The 23,715-nt window shown below is 44.3% G+C and overlaps 1 protein-coding gene across 1 annotated transcript in view; it reads left to right on the top strand.

Annotated features, from left to right (window-relative positions):
• The window catches only part of si:ch211-186j3.6 (neural-cadherin), a 131,573-nt gene that overhangs the window by 42,486 nt on the left and 65,372 nt on the right, over positions 1 to 23,715 (top strand). Inside the window, exons 2-4 of the mRNA XM_067997576.1 lie at positions 1,935 to 2,132; positions 16,261 to 16,486; positions 19,405 to 19,609. Coding sequence (XP_067853677.1) covers positions 1,935 to 2,132; positions 16,261 to 16,486; positions 19,405 to 19,609 — 629 coding nt within the window. The remainder of the gene's footprint in view (positions 1 to 1,934; positions 2,133 to 16,260; positions 16,487 to 19,404; positions 19,610 to 23,715) is intronic.

Genomic DNA, 23,715 nt, shown 5'->3' with positions numbered 1-23,715 from the left:
CTGCCCCCACTCCCTCACCCATTGCTGCTGAAATGCTTATTCATGCGTTTATTGCCTGCAGATTCAATTGGGGTGGAAATTGATAATGATCTGCTTTGGGGTCCAAAACTGGGCTGCCCAAGGCTAGCCTGAAATTGGGCCACATTTCAGTAATCTAGGTGAGCTGCCGGCGCATGTTGTGCCTTCACAGGCAGCTTGCTCAGTTGAAGAAATCAATATCAGGCTGTTTGTCTCACCGGCAGCAGCCCAAAGGTAGGTCCCGGGAGAGGGGAGGGAGGGAGGGAGGAGCAGCAACAGAAGGGGGGCTGATTGCGAGTGCTGTGGAGTTGGGAGAGCTCCATAGCAATGATTACTGATCCATTAAAAAAATAATTACATTTCATTGGTGGCTGTATAGAATCTTAAGTGGAGCAGGTTCGACACCTGCTCTGCTGATTGGCAACCAGTTTCGACGAGGGGTTCCTAAAACATGATATCCTACTCTAAGTTCCGTTCCTCTATTACCCCAGTGCTTGCCAACCTTCAGTGGCTCTCTATCCCCCTATGTATTGATTTCAAAATCAGAGTCCTCATCTACAAATCCCTCCATATCTTCACAACCTCATTCATCTTTATGTTCTTTAATGCGCTCTCAAGTGTACTGACTTTGCACTCCTTTGCATCTCCCCTTTTCTCAGCTCTGCACTTCAACCATTTCAGCCCCAACTCTGGAATGTTCACTCTAGACACTGTTGCCATTGTAACTCTCTCTTCTTTAAAAGCCTGCTTAAAGCCTATCTCTTTGATCATGCCTTCAGCCATCATAGAGTCATAGAAGTTTACAACATGGAAACAGGCCCTTTGGCCCAACATGTCCATGTCGCCCAGTTTATACCACTAAGCTAGTCCCAATTGCCTGCACTTGGCCCATATCCCTCTATACCCATCTTACCCATGTAACTGTCCAAATGCTTTTTAAAAGACAAAATTGTACCCGCCTCTACTACTGCCTCTGGCAGCTCGTTCCAGACACTCACCACCCTTTGAGTGAAAAAATTGCCCCTCTGGACCCTTTTGTATCTCTCCCCTCTCACCTTAAATCTATGTCCCCTCGTTATAGACTCCCCTACCTTTGGGAAAAGATTTTGACTATCTACCTTATCTATGCCCCTCATTATTTTATAGACTTCTATAAGATCACCCCTTAACCTCCTACTCTCCAGGGAAAAAAGTCCCAGTCTATCTAACCTCTCCCTATAAGTCAAACCATCAAGTCCCGGTAGCATCCTAGTAAATCTTTTCTGCACTCTTTCTAGTTTAATAATATCCTTTCTATAATAGGGTGACCAGAACTGTACACAGTATTCCAAGTGTGGCCTTACTAATGTCTTGTACAACTTCAACAAAACATCCCAACTCCTGTATTCAGTGTTCTGACCAATGAAACCAAGCATGCCGAATGCCTTCTTCACCACCCTATCCACCTGTGACTCCACTTTCAAGGAGCTATGAACCTGTACTCCTAGATCTCTTTGTTCTATAACTCTCCCCAACGCCCTACCATTAACGGAGTAGGTCCTGGCCCGATTCGATCTACCCTCATATTTATCTAAATTAAACTCCATCTGCCATTCATCGGCCCACTGGCCCAATTTATCATGATCCCGTTGCAATCCTAGATAACCTTCTTCACTGTCCACAATGCCACCATCTGCAAACTTACTAACCATGCCTCCTAAATTCTCATCCAAATCATTAATATAAATAACAAATAACAGCGGACCCAGCACCGATCCCTGAGGCACACCGCTGGTCACAGGCCTCCAAAACATTTTCCCTCCTCTCTTGTGTCCAGTTATTTTTGCCTGTGAGACACTTTGAGATGCTTTACAATGTTAAAGGTGCTATATAACTGTAATTGTTTTATTGCATTGTGTATGGTTTTCTCTTTTCAGGACAGGACTGGTATCTGCTGCACATTGAGGTGGTGGTTAGTGATGTCAATGACAGTGCTCCTGAATGGACCATGCTTCCTTTCCCATTCCTGGCTGTGGTATCCCCTGATGCTTTTCTGGGAACCTTTGTCTACAAGCTCCTTGCTCAGGACAGAGATGAAGGTGTTCATGGAGAAGTGGAGTATTTCCTTGTAGAAGGTATGAATTCAACTACAGTTCTACTACATCTGGTCTTGAGTTTTTTCTTTTTAATATTTTTTACCAGAGTGAAGTAAAACTGCCACAGAAATGTCATTTTTTTGAGTGGCGATATTCTGCTAACAAATTATAATTTCAGTTTTATTTTCAATGGATGACAGGCCACTTTATTACAATTTTTCAGGTTTAGCTTTCGTATTATTCATACAATTTTACAAGCCAGAGTGAAAACTTAAGGCTGTCTGTCCTGGATTACTTCAATCCTCATGCTGGTTTTTTAATATATATATACAATATGTAGGCTCAAGCCATTCTGTCCTTCTAAAGTGATGTGGAGATGCCGGTGATGGACTGGGGTTGACAATTGTAAACAATTTTACAACACCAAGTTATAGTCCAGCAATTTTATTTTAAATTCACAAGCTTTCGGAGGCTTCCTCCTTCCTCAGGTGAACGAAATGAAATTCATTTCGTTCACCTGAGGAAGGAGGAAGCCTCCGAAAGCTTGTGAATTTAAAATAAAATTGCTGGACTATAACTTGGTGTTGTAAAATTGTTTACAAACTTCTAAAGTGAAGCAGAGTTCTCTGGAAGCCCGAATGGGCAGAAGAAAAATGTTTTTGTTTTAAACAGTTTGGCTTCTACTGGAGCCACTTCAAGTAGAGAAAGTAATCAATTCCCTCTGGAATTGATTATCTTACTCCAGTGAAGGTTTATGGTCATTAGAAAGCCTCCAAGGGATTCATGCCGGGTTCCACTGTGGCCTCTAAAGGGTGTAAATGGAGGATTTTTCCAGGGAAGGCCAGGAACCCTCCCCCCACCGCCTCTCTCCCGCTAAGTCCCATTGATGTTGGGCGGTGGGCAGAAGATCCGCCCAAGGCCCCCCAACCAGATTTTAAAGGTCCAGTCCAAATCGATCGGAAACCTGGCGGAGTCAGGATCCGGCCCATATAACAGACCCACACTGGGCGTAAAGGCAATTATGCCCTCGCCAGAAATTTTGGGACAGCATGTACTGTATTCCTTTTTTTAAATACTGTTTTAGTTCTCTGTCTGAGGTACTTTATTTTAGAAAGCCTGGGTGTTTCAGTGCTTTCAACGATTTTATAATTTTTTAAAAAAAGTTTCAAAATTGCACACTGTTGAGAAAGATGACCATTTTCATTATGGTTGCACATTTGCCAGATTTGAAGGGTTGATGAGCTACTTTGGTGCCATAGTCATGGGGGGTAATTTTAACTTTCAATACTGGGCAAATAATGGATGACAGTGAATGGGCAGTCTGTTTTACACCTCTCCTGATTTTTTATTCCATTGAAGTTAGGAGTTTACCCCACTGCTTAATATTTAAATATATGATCGTATAGCCCAGAGGTGTAACAATAGGATTCTACTCCCCCCCCCCCCCCCCCCCCCCCCACTCCCAGCCCCCCACATCCCACTGTGAGCTGAACTGGATATCATGGAGTAAATTTTAACCCTCAAGAACGGGTGGGTTGGGGGCAGGTGGGAGTAAAAATCCTTCGTTTTCAGAGCGGGACTGCATCCTGGCTCCAACACACCTACTTCTGGGTTTAACCCAGGCAGGTTTGTCTGCCTATCGACAGTGGACACCAAGAAGTTCTGTCCCTACTTAAAACCAGCGGGTCGATACTTAAAAGAACAATGTACCTCATTGAGACACTTAATATTTTGTGTATTGGAACAATAAAGCAAGTTTAAACTTACCAGTTTGGGTTTCCCATCGCTTCCCATTCACGTCACGTGAAAGCAGGTGGGAAGGGCCAGATCCATGTGGTGAGCACCTTTTATTGCACTGCTTGTGGGCCCGGAGAAGCAGGAGTGCCTCATCCAGGCCCAACAAGCTCACCTGGCCGACAGGATCCCTGCGAACAGCTGACCCCCTCCGTGTTCCCCACCCCAGGGTTGACCCCCACCTACCTCCGACTCTTCACCCGACCTCCAGCGACCACCGATCTTTTACCTGTCTTTCCCCCCCCCCCCCCACGATCCCTTCCTTGGTCCCACGATCCCTTCCTTGGTCCCCCGATCCCTTCCTCGGCCCCTCCCCCCGATCCCTTCCTCGGCCCCTCCCCCCGATCCCTTCCTCGGCCCCTCCCCCCGATCCCTTCCTCGGCCCCTCCCCCCGATCCCTTCCTCGGCCCCTCCCCCCGATCCCTTCCTCGGCCCCTCCCCCCGATCCCTTCCTCGGCCCCTCCCCCCGATCCCTTCCTCGCCCCCCCCCCCCCGATCCCTTCCTCGCCCCCCCCCCCCCGATCCCTTCCTCGCCCCCCCCCCCCGATCTCTTCCTCGGACCCCCCCCCGATCTCTTCCTTGCCCCCCCCCCCCCCCCCCCGATCTCTTCCTTGGGCCCTCAAACTCCTCCCAGGCCTCCCGATCCCTCCCTCCCTCCGATCCCCGGATGCGGCCTGCTGCAGCAGGCCTTCCTGCCCGACAGCCAGCCAGCCTATCAGCCTATCAATCAGGCTGGCTGCTGGGTGCGAAACCAGGAAGTGCAATTGATTGGCCTCATTAAGGCGATCGCGACTCACCCACATACCTTCCGGGTTTCACACACAGAAATCATTCCCCCCGCTCCCTTCCTGGCTTGCAATTAAAATTTATCCCCATGTCTTTCGCATGTGCCCTCTTATTAGTCTCTCCAATCTTTTCAAAGATATATTGAGACATTTGATGAGACGAGCAGATAGGAATTATAAAGCTGCTTTATTTCAGACAGTAGGTGAACATACAGCCTAACATACAAAACAAATTCTACTTACTTAACTCAATCGCATTTCTCCCTTTGAAAAATGGGAAAAATGTGCCTTGTGCCCAGGCCCTTTTGTGGGTTGACTTACTAGTTTTTGGCATACCTTCTTTCTAGGCAACTTCTAATTGTAAAACCAGATCTCCTGCATTTTTAGCTTCCAGCTCCAGGCCCAAGGCTATGTCTTGCCATAATTAGTTCAAAACTGGACTTCCCCAATCATGGGTTTCACTTCTTTTCTGTTAATTGTCATCCTGAGAAGCAGAGGGGTGATGTCTCTGACACCTTCCCATTCACAGCCTGTCAAACAAATTGACTGCCCCGTCTCCCAGGAGTATACTCTCCACAATTTATACCGTGCCTACATGAAAAAATAATCCTCAACACAATGGGTATGAATATGTCCTTGGTCATCCAGGTCAGCGATGAGGCAATAGGTCCTTTTTGTATCAGTTTGAAATAGACTGAGTGTGACATTCCCCAAACTGGTCCATCTGACTTTAATGCACATTCTTTAATGCTTGCAGCTTTTATTTCTAAGCTTGTGTGAGTTCACTTTGCTTTAAAACAAAGCCTTAAACATAACTCAATCACAAAATCCTTTCCACAAAGAAATAAATCATTAAAAAAACCTAACATACGACATTTAGTAATTTAAGAAATTTTACATATTTAACCTAGCGGTGAAACAAGTTACGGATGTAGAACTGAAAAGATTGAAAGTTGCCTTCAACGCAGAAAAATGCAAAGTGATACATTTTGGTAGGAAGAACGAGGAGAGGCAATATAAACTAGAGGGCACAATTCTAAAAGGGGTACAGGAATAGAGAGAGCTGGGGGTAAATGAGCACAAGTTGTTGAAAGTGAAGGGCAGGTTGAGAAAGCGTTTATAAAAGCATACGGGATCCTGGGCTTTATAAATAAGAGGCATAAAATGCAAAAGCAAGGAAGTCATGATGAACCTCTATAAAACTATGGTTCAACCACAACTAGAGTATTGTGTCCAGTTCTGGGCACCACACTTTAGGAAAGATGTGAAGGCCTTAGAGAGGATGCAGAAAAGATTTACTGGAATGATTCCAGGGATGAGGGACTTTAGTTACATGGATAGACTGGAGAAACTGGGGTTGTTCTCCTTGGAACGGAGAAGGTTGAGAGGAGATTTGATAGAGGTATTCAAAATCATGAAGGGTCTAGACAGAGTAGATAGAGAGAAACTATTCCCATTGGCAGAAGGGTCAAGAACCAGAGGACATAGATTTAAGGTGATTGGCAAAAGAACCAAAGGTGACATTAGGAAAAACTTTTTTACGCAGCGAGTGGTTAGGATAGAATCATAGAAGTTTACAACATGGAAACAGGCCCTTCGGCCCAACATGTCCATGTCGCCCAGTTTATACCACTAAGCTAGTCCCAATTGCCTGCACTTGGCCCATATCCCTCTATACCCATCTTACCCATGTAACTGTCCAAATGCTTTTTAAAAGACAAAATTGTACCCGCCTCTACTACTGCCTCTGGCAGCTCGTTCCAGACACTCACCACCCTTTGAGTGAAAAAATTGCCCCTCTGGACCCTTTTGTATCTCTCCCCTCTCACCTTAAATCTATGCCCCCTCGTTATAGACTCCCCTACCTTTGGGAAAAGATTTTGACTATCTACCTTATCTATGCCCCTCATTATTTTATAGACGTCTATAAGATCACCCCTTAACCTCCTACTCTCCAGGGAAAAAAGTCTCAGTCTATCCAACCTCTCCCTATAAGTCAAACCATCAAGTCCCGGTAGCATCCTAGTAAATCTTTTCTGCACTCTTTCTAGTTTAATAATATCCTTTCTATAATAGGGTGACCAGAACTGTACACAGTATTCCAAGTGTGGCCTTACTAATGTCTTGTACAACTTCAACAAGACATCCCAACTCCTGTATTCAATGTTCTGACCAATGAAACCAAGCATGCTGAATGCCTTCTTCACCACCCTATCCACCTGTGACTCCACTTTCAAGGAGCTATGAACCTGTACTCCTAGATCTCTTTGTTCTATAACTCTCCCCAAAGCCCTACCATTAACGGAGTAGGTCCTGGCCCGATTCGATCTACCAAAATGCATTACCTCATATTTATCTAAATTAAACTCCATCTGCCATTCATCGGCCCACTGGTCCAATTTATCAAGATCTTGTTGCAATCCTAGATAACCTTCTTCACTGTCCACAATGCCACCAATCTTGGTGTCATCTGCAAACTTACTAACCATGCCTCCTAAATTCTCATCCAAATCATTAATATAAATAACAAATAACAGCGGACCCAGCACCGATCCCTGAGGCACACCGCTGGTCACAGGCCTCCAATTTGAAAAACAACCCTCTACAGGATCTGGAATGCACTGCCAGAGGGAGTGATGGAGGCAGATTCAACTGTGGCTTTCAAAAGGGAATTGGATTAGTACTTGAAAGGAAAGAATTTGCAGGGCTACGGGGAAAGGGCGGAGGAGTGGGACGAGCTGGATTGCTCTTGCATAGAGCCAGCATGGACTCGACGGGCCAAATGGCCTCCTTCCTTTCTGCTGTAGCCTTTCTATGATTCTATAAGAGAACCAGTGGACTTTCTTGTTATATGAACCAACAAGCCTTTGTCAGGGAAATACTTGGAGATGGTGTTCCATCCAAAATTGCAGAGGTGACTGTCAAATGCATTTGCGTAGTGTGAATGATATGGTGTAATAAGTTAAGATCCAGGCCATGCTAGCAAGGTGAAGGGCAATGTTTCACCTAGCATGTTGAAGTCACTATAGAAGTTTAACACAAACTGGAATTATTTTAATGCAAGAAGACTGGCAAATGAATAAAGACTGAAAGTTAGTTAGGATGTGAATCCTAAGTTTTAAGCTCTTTCTATATATACTTCTATAAATTTCAGAGTATCCTATCCTACCTGCATTGCTGTGTCTGTTGAAACTTGTTTATTCACCTTGCATCTGTGGCAACCAACCGAGTATTGGAGCAGATAGTATACATAATTGTGCATGGTACAGTTGTTATGCCAAAGTCTATTCAAATCCAATGTTACTCTAGCAATTGTGCTCTTGCAGCACATAACTGGTATCGCTGGGTTCGTCTTTATGACCTGACCTTTTAAAGGAAAGGAACCCCGAATGAGAATTAACTTACCACTTATTATTGTATGTACAAAATAAAAACTCTTCTGATATTTTATGAGAAAATAAGTGTGACAAAAATGAAACATTTTGTTGCATGGTTTTGGCTTCTTTAATTCTGTAATGGTACATATGGGGTTAAAAGCAGCTGCAATGACAGAAAAACATGCCTTAGTTTATTTCGATACAAGACTCTAAAACTTAGTTGTTTTGCCTGAGCTAGGTCTCTGGGTTAGGGAGGGTAAGCCATTCAATTCAAAGACATACATTTCACTGGATTGGTTTGAATATGCAATTGATTGGCGACTCCTTTATAGCAAAATTATAAGCACTTTTTTAAATACAAACATTTCTGATTTTGCTATAGTGAATAGTGGAAATCTTTCCCCTAAGTTGTATATAGCCCAGAAATAAAGGCCACATTTCTTTTGAAGGTTGAAATATTTAGTACTTGTCATTAATAGCTGCTGGTTTTTTGAGTTTTTGCTGTCACTCTCTATAATGGCTAAGTTCTGCTTTTGCAACAAAATACAGTTTTGCCACTGTTTGACTTCTGATTTAATACTTTTCAGTGGAAGATTTTGAAAGCTTCAACCCTTAATTTGCATGGATTTTAGGGTAGCCTTTGTGGATGTTAGACCTCTACTTTGTTCTATAAGTAGTTTGTCTATACTAGGTTGTCTGGGAAATTGTAAAATGTTTCAATAGGAATTAGGTTATTGAGTAAAAAGGTATTTATTAACACTGTTTCAAAGTACACTTTATATTTGTGAGAAAACAATGAGCCTGCAGTATAGTACTGTATATTTGGCTTGTTCTTTCAATTTTTGAGAAGTACTATTTTGGGATCAATGCAATTGCGTACCACAGTGATCTAAGTGTAAATTTATTGAAAGGGGAAATCCTTTATTATGTAATGTAAATAATGTGGTTCTGGTGCCACATGAACAAAGAAGAGGGGAAAGGAAGGACATGACATCACATGAGCTTGACTCTGTCCCTTGTCCCCCTGTCGTGCTCCCAGCTGAGATACCTTAATTGAGCATAAACAATTGTAAACAATTTTACAACACCAAGTTATAGTCCAACAATTTTATTTGAAATTTACAAGCTTTCGGAGGCTTCCTCCTTCCTCAGGTAAATGTCAGGAACTCCTCGAAGCCTACGCATTTATAAATCACAGAACAATACATGGTGATTACAGATAGTCTTTGCAACTTTGTTGGTCTGCATAATTTCAGTGTTATCCTAATGTTATAAGTTCATTTGTGACTTCAATAAACCCAGTTTCTTTTCTTGTACCAAAACCAGTTGTCTGCTGCATTTTTTGTCACAACCACCGAATAAGTCCAAGGTCTAGAACCCAGGGAGTGGGAGCGATTCGGACCGCTCAGTAGTCAGAGGTGAAGCTGACTCACACCACCACCCCCAACAAACCCCCCACGATGATGGCATCGCTGCGACAGCATCAATACTCAACACCAACAACAGCCAATCTCCAGACGCCATCCTACAACTCATCCGCTTCATCCTGGATCACAATGTCTTCACCTTCGATAACCAGTTCTTTACCCAAACACACGGAACAGCCATGGGGACCAAATTTGCATCCCAATACGCCAACATTTTCATGCACAAGTTCGAGCAGTACTTCTTCACTGCATAGGACCTCCAACCAACGCTATACACCAGATACATCGACGACATTTTCTTTCTATGGACCCACGGCGAAGAATCACGAAGGAGACTACACGATAACATCAACAAGTTCCATCCCACCATCAAGCTCACCATGGACTACTCCTCAGAATCAGTTTCTTTCTTGGACACACGAATCTCCATCAAAGACGGGCAACTCAGCACCTCACTCTACCGCAAGCCCACGGACAACCTCACGATGCTCCACTTTTCCAGCTTCCACCCTAACCACGTCAAAGAGGCCATCCCCTATGGACAGGCCCTGCGAATACACAGGGTCTGCTCAGACCAGGAGGAACGCGATGGACACCTACAGACGCTGAAAGACGCCTTAGTAAGAACGGGATATGACGCTCGACTCATTGATCGACAGTTCCGACGGGCCACAGCGAAAAATCGCATAGACCTCCTCAGAAGACTAACACGAGACGCAACCAACAGAGTACCCTTTGTCGTCCAGTACTTCCCCGGAGCGGAGAAACTACGCCATGTTCTCCGCAGCCTTCAACATGTCATCAATGACGACGAACACCTCGCTATGGCCATCCCCACACCTCCACTACTCGCCTTTAAACAGCCACCCAACCTCAAACAGACTATCGTTCGCAGCAAATTACCCAGCTTTCAGGAGAACAGCATCAATGACACCACACAACCCTGCCACGGTAACCTCTGCAAGACATGCCAGATCATCGACACAGATACCACCATCACACGAGAGGACACCACCCACCAGGTGCATGGTTCATACTCCTGTGACTCGGCCAACGTTGTCTACCTCATACGTTGCAGGAAAGGATGCCCCAGAGCATGGTACATTGGCGAGACCATGCAGACGCTGCGACAATGGATGAACGGACACCGCGCAACAATCGCCAGACAGGAGGGTTCCCTCCCAGTCGGGGAACACTTCAGCAGTCAGGGACATTCAGCCACTGACCTTCGGGTAAGCGTATTCCAAGGTGGCCTTCGAGACACACGACAACGCAAAATCGTCGAGCAGAAATTGATAGCCAAGTTCCGCACCCATGAGGATGGCCTCAACCGGGATCTTGGGTTCATGTCACGCTACACGTAAGCCCACTAGTGAACAAAATCTATCTGTTTTTAATATAACGGGTCATTTGCTGGCTTTCTCTTCCTTCCGGATGTTTCTGCCTCTCTCGCTCTTTTTTTTCTGTTTGTTTGGTTTTTTTTGACTGTATATTCGGGGGCTCTGTAGGTAACTCCTCTCTGTCTGAACACGGTGATTGCCTTGGCAATGGGCAGTTGCAAAGACTATCTGTAATCACCATGTATTGTTCTGTGATTTATAAATGCGTAGGCTTCGAGGAGTTCCTGACATTTACCTGAGGAAGGAGGAAGCCTCCGAAAGCTTGTAAATTTCAAATAAAATCGTTGGACTATTACTTGGTGTTGTAAAATTGTTTACAATTGTCAACCCCAGTCCATCACCGGCATCTCCACATCAGAGCATAAACAAGGTAGTAAACCTAGTTTTCCTGGTCTGTGAGGCACAGCTACTCACTGTCTGAACCAGTTGAGCCACTGGAGAACTCTCAAATATACTTAATTGTTTCCTTTTCAATCTGACAATTATGAAAAATTGTATATTTTCTACATATATATATATATATATATATACATATACACATATGTATATATATATATATGTAGAGGGAGGGGCAAGACTGGCAGCTCAATATTCCGGGGTACAGAATCTTCAGGCGAGACAGAGGGGGAGGTATAAGAGGAGGGGGGGGTCGCAATATTAATTAAAGAATCAATTACTGCCATAAGGAGGGATGATATATTAGCAGGTTCCTCTAATGAGGCCATATGGGTGGAGCTTAAAAACAAAAAGGGGGCAAGCACTTTGATGGGAGTGTACTATAGGCCCCCAAACAGTCAGGGGGAGATAGAGGAACAGATATGTAGGCAAATCTCAGAAAATTGTGCAAATAATAGGGTAATAATAGTGGGGGATTTCAACTTCCCCAATATTAACTGGGATACTCAGAGTGTAAAAGGCTTAGAGGGTACAAAATTCTTAACGTGCATCCAGGAGAGCTTTTTGAGCCAGCATGTAGAAAGTCCTACAAGAGAGGGGGCGGTACTGGACCTAATTCTAGGGAATGTGGCCGGCCAAGTGGAAGAAGTGCTAGTAGGTGAGCACTTTGGTGACAGTGACCATAATTCGGTGAGATTTAAGGTGGTCATGGAAAAGGATAGGGAGGGGCCGGAAATAAAGGTTCTAAATTGGGGGAAGGCCGATTTTAATAGGATAAGGCAGGATCTGGCCAAAATGGACTGGGATCAGCTGCTTGTAGGAAAATCCGCATCGGAGCAATGGGAGTCTTTCAGAAGGGAGATTGAGACCATACAATGGCAACATGTTCCCATAAAGGTCAAGGGTGGTTCCAAGAACTCCAGGGAACCTTGGATGTCAGGGGATATAAGAGAATGGATTAGGAAAAAAAGGAGGGCTTTTGGCAGATACAAAAGGCTAAAGACGGAGGAAGCCCTAGAGGAGTACAAAAAGTGCAGGGGGATACTTAAAAAAGAAATTAGGAGATCAAGGAGGGGCCATGAAATAACACTGGCGAGCAAAATAAAGGAAAATCCTAAGATGTTTTATAAGTATATTAAGGGTAAGAGGATGACTAGGGAAAAAATAGGGCCCATTAGGGACAAAAATGGCAATCTGTGTGTGGAGCTGGCAGATGTAGGAGGGGTTCTAAATGAATTTTTTGCATCTGTTTTCACTATGGAGAAGGACGACGTAGACATAGAAATACGGCAGGGGGACTGTGATATACTCGAACATATTAACATCGAGCGGGAGGAGGTATTGGCGGTTTTAGCAGGCCTAAAAATGGATAAATCCCCAGGCCCGGACGAAATGTATCCCAGGCTACTGTGTGAGGCAAAGGAGGAGATTGTGGGGGCTCTAACACATATATTCAGAACCTCTCTGGCCACAGGGGATGTGCCAGAGGACTGGAGAACCGCTAATGTAGTACCATTATTCAAGAAGGGGAGTAGGGAAAAACCGGGGAACTACAGGCCAGTGAGCCTAACATCAGTGGTAGGAAAATTATTGGAAAAAATTCTGAAGGACAAAATTAGTCTCCACTTGGAGAAGCAAGGATTAATCAGGGATAGTCAACATGGCTTTGTCAAGGGAAGATCATGTCTGACTAATTTGATTGAATTTTTTGAGGGGGTGACTAGGCGTGTGGATGAGGGTAACGCAGTGGATGTGGTATACATGGATTTCAGTAAGGCCTTCGATAAAGTCCCCCACAGGAGACTGGTCAAGAAGGTACGAGCCCATGGAATCCAGGGTGCCTTGGCACTTTGGATACAAAACTGGCTTAGTGGCAGAAGGCAGAGGGTGATGGTCGAAGGTTGTTTTTGTGACTGGAAGCCTGTGGCCAGTGGGGTACCACAGGGATCGGTGCTGGGTCCCTTGCTGTTTGTGGTCTACATTAATGACTTGGATATGAATGTAAAAGGTATGATCAGTAAGTTCGCTGATGATACAAAAATTGGTAGGGTGGTAAATAGCGAGGAGGATAGCCTCAGTCTGCAGGACGATATAGATGGGTTGGTCAGATGGGCGGAACAGTGGCAAATGGAATTTAACCCGGAAAAGTGTGAGGTGATGCACTTTGGAGGGACTAACAAGGCAAGGGAATACACAATGAATGGGAGGACCCTAGGCAAGACAGAGGGTCAGAGGGATCTTGGTGTGCAAGTTCACAGATCCCTGAAGGCGGTGGAACAGGTAGATAAGGTGGTAAAGAAGGCATATGGGACACTTGCCTTTATTAGCCGAGGCACAGAATATAAGAGCAAGGAGGTTATGATGGAGCTGTATAAAACACTGGTTAGGCCACAGCTGGAGTACTGTGTGCAGTTCTGGTCGCCACACTACAGGAAGGATGTGATCGCTTTGGAGAGGGTGCAGAGGAGATTCACCAGGATGTTACCAGGGCTGGAGCGCTTCAGCTATGAAGAGAGACTGGGAAGATTGGGTTTGTTTTCCTTGGAGCAGAGGAGGCTGAGGGGGGACATGATTGAGGTGTACAAAATTATGAGGGGCACAGATAGGATGGATTCTAAGGAGCTTTTTCCCTTCGTTGAGGGTTCTATAACAAGGGGACATAGATTCAAGGTAAAAGGCGGGAGGTTTAGAGGGGATTTGAGAAAGAACTTTTTCACCCAGAGGGTGGTTGGAGTCTGGAACTCACTGCCTGAAAGGGTTGTGGAGGCAGGAACCATCACAACATTCAAGAAACATTTGGATGAGCACTTGAAATGCCATAGCATACAAGGCTACGGACCAAATGCTGGAATATGGGATTAGAGTAGACGGCTTGATGGCCGGCGCGGACACGATGGGCCGAAGGGCCTCTATCCGTGCTGTATAACTCTATGACTCTATGACTCTATATGTACATTCACACACCCTTATTAACAAATGTTGAGTTCGACTTTATATAAGAAAAAGTGACTGTAGTTTGATTGCTGACTACAAATGACACGTTACTGGAAGACATCATAAAGCTCATGCAAGTTGAACAATAATCCCCTGATCCCTTCTGTAAAGTCTGTAGTGTATAGATGTTGGGAAGGAACATAATTGAACTCAGCTATGACGCCCCCATGGATGAAAAGCTGGGTGATATTCCACGCAAACGTAGAAAGAATGCAAGACACCAGAAAAGCCGCTGTCCCCTGAAAACTGCTCTCCAACTTGAATACCATCTTCGGGAGGGGAAGGGGGAGAAAGAGAAACGATTCTAGTGGAAAAAAGTTCCTAAAATATTCTAATTTCCTTTTCTTCTAGGAGTTTGTTAATTATTAATTATGTTTTATTAAATGTAATGCAATTCAAGCTCTCTCCCCTTTCAAGTTTTCTCATTGAAATTCATAAGCAGTACTAGTACAATCTTAACTGCACAGCACCAGACATCAAATCAATATTAATAAGAACTGATAGATGGGATTTCTCACATACCCATTTATCACCGTTGAGTAATATTTTACCTCAGGTGATTTGAGAAATTATGTTAAACTTGTACAGAACCTTGGTTGGACCACACTTGGAGTATTGTGCAGAGTTCTGGTCTCTATATTAGAAAAAGGATATAGAGGCATTGGAGAAGGTACAAAAAAGATTCACAAGGATGATACAGAACTGAGAGGATATACTTATCAGGAAAGGCTGAACAGGATGAGGATATTTCTGTAGAAAAAAGAAGGCTGAGGGATGAAAGGGTTTGTTAGGGTAGATGTAGAGAAAATGTTTCAACTTGTGGGGGTGTCCAAAACTAGAGATCATAGATGTAAGATAGTCACTAATAAATCCAATAGGAAATTCAGGAGAAACTTCTTTACCCGAAGATTGGTAAGAATGTCAAACACGCTACCACAGTAGTTGAGGCAAAAAGCATAATGCATTTAAGGGGAAGCTAGATAAGCACATGAGGGAGAAAGGAATAGAAGGGTATGCTGTTAGGGTTAGATGAAGTAGGGAGGGAGGAGGCTCAAGTGGAGTACATATGCCAGCATGGACCAGTTGGGCTGAATGGACTGTTTCTGTGTTGCAGACTCGATGTAACTCAATGTAATCCCGTGAGGTCCAGGGAATTAAGCAGAATAATAAAATAAAATGAAATGGGATGCAGTGTCTGCCTCCTTTAAACATCAGTAAGGTTTGTAAATGCCATGTGTCCAGCTTACTCACTATCCTATCTGCATTGCTGTGTCTGTTGAAACTTATCTATACACCTTGCATCTGTGGTAACAAACAGATTTAATTTGTTTCATTTTCTTGTTTTCTGCAAAGTTCTTATTAAGTTATTTCCCTGTAAATTGACAATCTGTTTCTGATTTAGAAATTGCACACTGTGTGGAAAATGTAGATTTTTTTTTCTTTTGCACAACTACAATGGATTTATGTTTTATTTTACAAAATCACAGAATGCAAACAAAAAGACAAACAACTGCACAAGAACAACTTGCACAAATCCTCCATTCCCTCCCTCCACCCCTCAAAAAATACAGCTCCATATACAAAACTGCAGAACTACAAATGTTTAGAAAACATGGCTCCCAGGCTTTAATGTTCCACCTGGAATTCTAAATGCTCCTCTATTTATCTTGCCTCCTACAAGTCTCAGAAGCAGTGTAGGTGATGAAGTTGCCCAGAGTCTCATGCTCTGTTCACAACAGCTCTTCTGGATATAATTTTCTGGCATTGGATGGTTGAGCTGCAGATGAGAGAGACTCAATATCAGGGAAAATAGATTGGGGGAAGATTTCCCTCAAAATTGTAAACCTGTTTTTATAAATGGGTTTACATTTTCATTTCACATAATGCACACAGGAAATCTCTATTCCTGTGTTATAAATCATTTCATGTAGTATTGAAGTGTGAATCTATTACTGAGGAATTTGCTAAGTTCCACTGCTTATATATTCTGATAGGTGGAGATGGCCGGTTTGAAGTGGACAGAAAGACTGGTTCAATTAGAACTACAGGACTGCCCCTGATGAAAGGCAACGATTACCTGCTGACTGTGCTGGCAACAGACAAACTGGGAAATAAAGGTGTTCCTGCTGTTGTGTCTGTCATTGCTGGACCCCGTGCACCTCAGTTTGCAAATCTGTCTTACGTTATTCAGATTCCTGAAGACACTGTAGCAGCTCAACCGTGAGTAGAAATTCAAATAAAGACTCTAGTAAAGTTCAGCTGTGCCCTGTGAAAAATATGGACAAACACGTGACCACTAGTACTTTTGGCTTCATCAAAACTCTTCATAATTTTAAGGACCTCTATTAAATCTCTTCTTAGCCCAGTATCTGATTTCTCTCCTCATGACTATGGTCTCCCATCTCTGGCATCATCCTGGTGAATGCCCTGAATGATCTCTTTTGGCTTTAATTTCCTTTCTATAATTGGATGTTCAAAACTGTACACAGTACTCTAATGATGGCCTAACCAATGTTTTGTACAAATTCATCACTACTTCTTTACTCTTGTTCTCGTTGCCCCTATTATAAAACTTAAAATTCTATTGGCCTTTTTATGGCTTTATCTACCTGCACTCGTACTTTCGGAAATTATGTATTTGAACCCCTAGGTCTCTCATATACTACAGTATCTTACCATGGTATATACTCTAATTTTTTGTTACTATTCCCAAACGTTATCCAATGTATATTGCATTTACTACCTATCTGCACATCCCTATCTATGTCTTCCTGAAGTATTTTATAGTCCTCTTCACTGTTTGACAACATTTTGAGATTGTGTTCCTGATACCCAAGTCCAAATCATCTACATATACCAAGAACAGAAGTCGACCCAGCACTGACCCCTGGTTTACATCATTTCCAACTTTTCTCCAATCCGAACAACACCCATTTACCATATCTCTTTGGCCTACTGAGCTCCCAATCTGGTGGGCAGGAAGTACGCCACTTGCCATATTGGTGAAGGAAAAAAATAGGCAAATAAGGGGCCTAAAGCCTATGTGAGGCCCCTGCTACAAGTTGGTGCTAGCACCGTTTACACTTAGTAAAACTGGACCTTGGGACCGCCTATTACCAAAAAGGTATGTTTTTGAAATTTACCTACCTGAATGTAGAGCCGAGAGGAAAAGTCAGTGCTTCTCCCGATCCTCCATTTAAAGAACGCGGGCCACCACTCCCCCAATTGCCACCAGTGTCCCTGATCTGCCCCCCATTTCCTCCCCCCACATTCCCCCCACCCTCCCCCTCCTCCCACATTCCCCCCACCCTCCCCCTCCCCTCACATTCCCCCCCTCCCCCTCCCACACCCCCCTCTCCCCCCCCACCCCTCTCCCCCCTACCTCCTATTTCCTGACCCTCGATCTCCGATCCTCACCCCGGCCTTCTATCTTCCTCCCTCCACCCCCCCCCAGGCCTCCTATCTCCTCTCTGGTCTGCTATCTGCTGCTCCCCAGACTCCGATCTTCCCCCATGGTCTCCTATTTCCCAATCCCCGGCTTCACTTACCTGAGGGCCACTGATAGCAAAGCAGCAGCCCGATCTTTGCTCCTCCTCTGTTCACGCCACGCTGGCTCCATTAAAATAACGGGGGCGCTTCGGACCTCACCATTGAGGCACAGGGATTGTGCCCTGCGCTCCCCCCCCCCCCCCCAAAACGGGCTCGGAATAATTGAATAATTTGTGGGCCATGGTCTCTAAATACTGGGTTGACATCCAGAGGGGTACTTGCATCTGGATGGAATGACTACCGGCTCAGTGATAGAATTCCCACCTCAGTCAGAAGGGTTAGGTTTGAGCCCCACTCTAGACAGCCCTGGTGAGTAGAGACCAGAGCACTGGCTCTGAATACTGGATTGATGTCCAGCAAGGGTACTTGCATCTGATGTTGTGGGTGCCCCCACTCCCCCCACATCATAAAAGGTAAGGAGGGACTCTTTAGCCTTAGTTGCAGTCTACCTAGAAGGTACTCTGAAGATAAAAACCATGAGGAAGGCAACGGGAAATCACCTCAGCTACTCTTCCCTAGTGAGTGACTCAAGAATCTTGTGTGAGACTCGAGTTACGACCTGCCTTAGGGCAGAACACAACGGACAGGTGGTTGTCACAAATAATTGTCTTAATTGACTTTTAATTAAAGCTTGTGTTACTACAGCTAATACAGACCAGGGTTAATTACCATAGCTAATTGCATAAGTACCATACCATTAATACTGAGCGGTAAATGTAAAGTAATATTATTCAATACAAGACAATGCAGGCATTACGATTTACTTCTAAACATTACAGGCTGGATTCTCCTCTGCAATCCTGCCAAAAATGGGGCAGAATAGTGGTGAAGAATGATGGAAAATTGGGTGATGAGGCCTGCTGTCACCTCACTGCCCTGACCTCAATTCTCCCCATCAACCCCTGCCAGGACCGTCACTGGCTACCCTTTCCCACGTGCCATATGCAAATAATGGCAGGGTGCAGGGTCGGGGCTAGGTCTGCCACCCATTTCCCTCCTGTCTGCCCAGTTACCACCACTTCCCAGTACTGTCATGTGGAAAGTGTGCTGTAGGCCCAGGGTAGCAGTGGTAAAGGCCCTGTGGTTAGGGAGTGTGGGGATAGGGTTCAGTAGAGGCCTCCTGTCCCTCCAATTTGAGCCCAATACTTATCTGCTGAAGGCCTCATTCTCAGCTGGGGTCTTCAGTGGGCACTTTGATTGACTTTTGCCCTTTTAAATGGTTCTCCCGCCTCTTCTGATGCTGCAGCACAGTCGGGATTCTCCTCTTCACACTGGCAGGCTTCCTTATGGTGGTGGGAATCCTGCCAGGAGATCATTGTACAAAGTAAATGACCCCTAATCCAGGGAAATAGGACAGGGCTGGGGCGGATTTGGTGGGGTAGATGGAAATCTCGTTCTAATAGAACTCAGTCCTAGGTGTCATGACCAATACTGTTTACTAAGTCACCAGAAATAAAAAAAGTGTCATGGCATGAGTATTAGGAACATGTTTTGTCTTCTTATAAATATGCAGTTCAGAAGGATAGATAGCTCCGTAGAAACAGCGCAACATAAGTTATTGCTCAACCAGTTTCCATTCTCCTTCCTAGGTTCCTGACAGTTTCAGCCGTGTCCTTTCAGAAGCAGCCTGTTAGCTACAGTTTGCTCATTAATCCCAGCAGCCATTTCAGTATCAAGAAGGAGACGGGGGAGATCAGTTTGACCCGACCTATTGACTATGAGAGTGACCAACACCGATACCTGTTGCTGGTGAGAGCCACGGACAACCAGGACAAGTTGAGCAGCGCTGCAGAGGTACAGAAAATAATCTATTAATTTGTAATTATTTTGAGATTTTAATATTTCTCTAATTCCTCCTTGACGTACAAAATAGTAGCCATAATGTGGAGATGCCGGTGATGGACTGGGGTGGACAAATGTAAGGAATCTTACAACACCAGGTTATAGTCCAACAAATTTATTTTAAAATCACAAGCTTTCGGAGATTATCTCCTTCGTCAGATGAATCATCTGACGAAGGAGATAATCTCCGAAAGCTTGTGATTTTAAAATAAATTTGTTGGACTATAACCTGGTGTTGTAAGATTCCTTACAAAATAGTAGGCACTGCAGGTAGGCACTGCAGGTGGCCACAGGTGAAGGGGAGTGTGCTCCAGTATTCCCAGGTCAATAGTATGGAAGCCACAGCCACTGTACCTACAGCTGAGAAGGTTTGTGGATGGCCTGCTGTCAGATCTTTTTCAATGTCACTCTGAACCAGCTGCAGGGAGAACTTGCCAGTGGTCCAGAGAATTTCACTCCCTCTGATTTTCACACTCCGCTAGAAATACGCCTCTGCTTGGTGGCATGCCAATTCAAATGGATGAGATTGGGAATTCGGCAACATTAAGGTGTGAGGGGGGAAAGAGGATAACCAACCTGGCACAGGCTGCTAGCATTCCACTGCACTACCAACAATGCCACAATACCTTATATCATGGGGCTGTTCGCTGATGATTGCACAGTGTTTAGCTCCATTCGCAATTCCTCAGATAATGAAGCAGTCCATGCCCACATGCAGCACGACCTGGACAATATCCAGGATTGGGCTGATAAGTAGCAAGTAACATTTGCGCCACAGAAGTGCCAGGCAATGACCATCTCTAACAAGAGAGAGCCTAACCATCTCCCTTTGACATTTAATGGCATTACCATCGCCAAGTTCCCCAATATCAACTTCCTGGGGAGGCACCATGGACCAGCAACATAAATGCATTGGCTATTAGAGCAAGTCAGAATCTGGGTATTCTGTGGTGAGTGGCTCATCTCCTGAACCTCCAAAGCATCTCCACCACCTTCAAGTCACAAGTCAAGAGTGTGATGGAATACTCTTTACTTGCCTGGATGGGTGTAGCTGCAACAACACTCAAGAAGCTCGATCGACTCCTCATCCCACAAGCCTAAACATCCACCCCCTCCACACAATGTGCACTATCTACAGGATACCCTGCAACAACTCGCCAAGGCTTCTTGGGTATCCTCTCAAATCTGTGACCTCCACCACCTAGAAGCACAAGGGAGCAGGTGCATGGGGACACCATCACCTCCAAGTTCCCCTCCAAGTCACAAACCATCCTCACTTGGACATATATCGCTATTCCTTTATCGTCACTGGGTCAAAATCCTGGAACTCGCTATTTGACAGCACTGTGGGAGCACCTTCACTACACGGATTGCAATGATTCAAGAATAAGGCCCACCACCTTCTCAGGGCAACTAGGGTTGAGCAATAAATGCCAAGACAGCATCCTTCCATGTCCACAACATGGCTTGCCTTTGGCCTGTCTCATCCCCTCTGTCACTGAAATCTTTGCCTTTGTTACCTCAAGACTCACATTCTCTAATGCACTCCTCACCAGCCTAGCAAAATCTTCCCTATATAAATTCCAATTTATCCTAAGCTCCAGTGCCTGCATTCTATTCCTGCACTAGGTCTTGCTCTCCCATCAACCCTGTCCTTGCTGACCACCACTCGCTCCCTGTCTCCCAATGCACCAAATTCTAAACTCTTATCCTCATTTACAAATTGCTTAATGGCCTCACCCCACCCTAAGAAAAAATTTATATAGCGCCTTTCATGACCTCAGGACATCCCAAAGTGCTTCACAACTATGATATACTTTTGAAGTACAGTCACTTGTAATGTGGAGAAACGTTGCAGCCAATTTGTGCGCAGTAAGGTCCCAAAAACAGCAATGAAATTTACCTGGAGAGTTACCTGGATACTTTGATCCAGGAGGCAGTCACACTCCTTAGATTAGGTAGTAGTTTAGATCCGTTCATTGTTCAGGGAGAGGAGGCTGTGACTGCGAGTCAGGCAAGTAAGGGGACCCAGGATCTAGTGATGGAGGCCCTTGTCCAACAGGTATGAGGTACTTGCTACCTGTATGGATGAGAGCAAGGACTGCAGGGAGGATGGGCAAACTGACCATGGCACTATGGTACAGGAGGCCATTCAAGTGGGGGAAGTGAAAAGGAATGTGGTAGTGGTAGGGGATAGCATAATCAGGGGGATAGACCCTGTTCTCTGCAGCCACGACCGAGCGTCCCGAAGGCTGTGTTGCCTGCTCGGTGCCAGGGTTAAGGATATCGCCTCATGGCTGGCAAAGAACTTGGAGCATGAGGGGGTGGATCCAGTTGTCGTGATCCACATAGGAACCGACGACATAGGTAGAACTAAGAATGAGGTTCTGCTGAGACAGTTTGAGGATCTAGGGAGTAAATTAATAAGCAGAACCTCAAAGGTGATAATCTCTAGATTACTACCTGAGCCATGTGCAAATTGCCATAGGGACAAACTGATCAGAGAGTTAAATGCATGGCTCAGAGAGTGGTGTGAGAGGAAGGGGTTTCGATTCATGGGGCACTGGCACCAGTACTGGGGAAAGAGGGAGCTGTTCTGACTTGATGGGCTCCACTTAAACTGGGCGGGGACCAGCGTCCTGGTGAATCGAATAACTAGGGCTGTAGACAGAGCTTTGAACTAAAAAGGGGCGGGGGGGTGAAGGGACCAGACGAGGGGAAATTTAGAAATCTAATGAGAAAAGTTAAGACAATGCAACTGTGTAGTGACTTGGGTAAAGATAAGCAGAATGTGGCAGGAAGGGATAGAGAGTTTACCAATAATAGTGCAATAATAAGTAAGGTCAAAGCAGGAAAAAATGGTAAAAAGTCAAAATTAAAGGCTCTATATCTGAATGCACGGAGCATTCGTAACAAGATAGATGAATTAATTGCACAAATAGAGATAAATGGGTTTGGCGTAATGGCCATTACAGAGACACAGTTGCAAAATGACCAAAATTGGGAACTAAATATTCCAGGATACATGACATTTAGAAAAGACAGGCAGAATGGAAAAAGAGGGGGTGCGGCCCTAATAATAAAGGATGACATAAGGACAGTGGTGAGAAAGGATCTTGGCTCGGAAGATCAGGAAGTAGAATCAATATAGGTGGAAATTAGAAATAACCAGGGGCAGAAAACACTGGTGGGAGTAGATTATAGGCCCCCTAATAGTAGCAATACCATTGAACAGAGTATTAATCATGAAATAATAGATACTTGTAACAAAGGAAATGCAGTCATCATGGGGGACTTTAATCTGCATATAGACTGGACAAATCAAATTGGCAAAGGTAGTTTGGAAGATGAGTTCATGGAATGTATTCAAGATGGTTTCCTAGAGCAATACATCCTGGACCAACCAGGGAACAGGCTATTTTAGATCTTGTATTATGTAATAAGATGGGGTTAATTAGTAATCTCACAGTAAAAGAACCTCTGGGGAAGAGTGAGCATAATATGATAGAATTTCACATTGACTTTGAAAGTAAGAAAGTCAGAAACTAGAGTCTTAAACTTAAATAAAGCCAATTACATAGTTATGAGGGGTGAGTTGTCAAAGGTAGATTGGGAAATTAAATTAAAGGGTTTGACAGTTGAAAAGAAATGGTGAATATTTAAAGAAATATTTCAATATTCTCAACAAATATACATTCCATTGACAAATAAAAACTCCACGGGAAAAGTGATCCACCCGTGGCTAGATAAAGAAATTAAGGAGAGTATGAGATTGAAAGAAGAGGCCTATAATGTTGTCAAGAAGAGTAATAAGCCTGGGGATTGGAAGAGTTTTAGAAACCAACAGAGGACGACCAAAAAATTGATAAACAGGGAGAGAATAGAATATGATAGTAAACTAACAAGAAATATAAAAATGGATTGTAAGAGCTTCTACCAGTATGTAAAAAGGAAGAGAGTAGCAAAAGTAAATATTGGTCCCTTAGACTCTGAGACAGGAGAAATTATAATGGGGAATCAGGAAATGGCAGATGCGTTAAACAAATATTTTGTATCTG

Source organism: Heptranchias perlo, chromosome 16 (genome assembly GCF_035084215.1).
Source record: "Heptranchias perlo isolate sHepPer1 chromosome 16, sHepPer1.hap1, whole genome shotgun sequence".
NCBI classification, from domain to species: Eukaryota; Metazoa; Chordata; class Chondrichthyes; order Hexanchiformes; family Hexanchidae; genus Heptranchias; species Heptranchias perlo.
The sequence above is the reverse complement of the archived record's forward strand: the minus strand, read 5'-3'. Positions and strand labels throughout refer to the sequence as shown.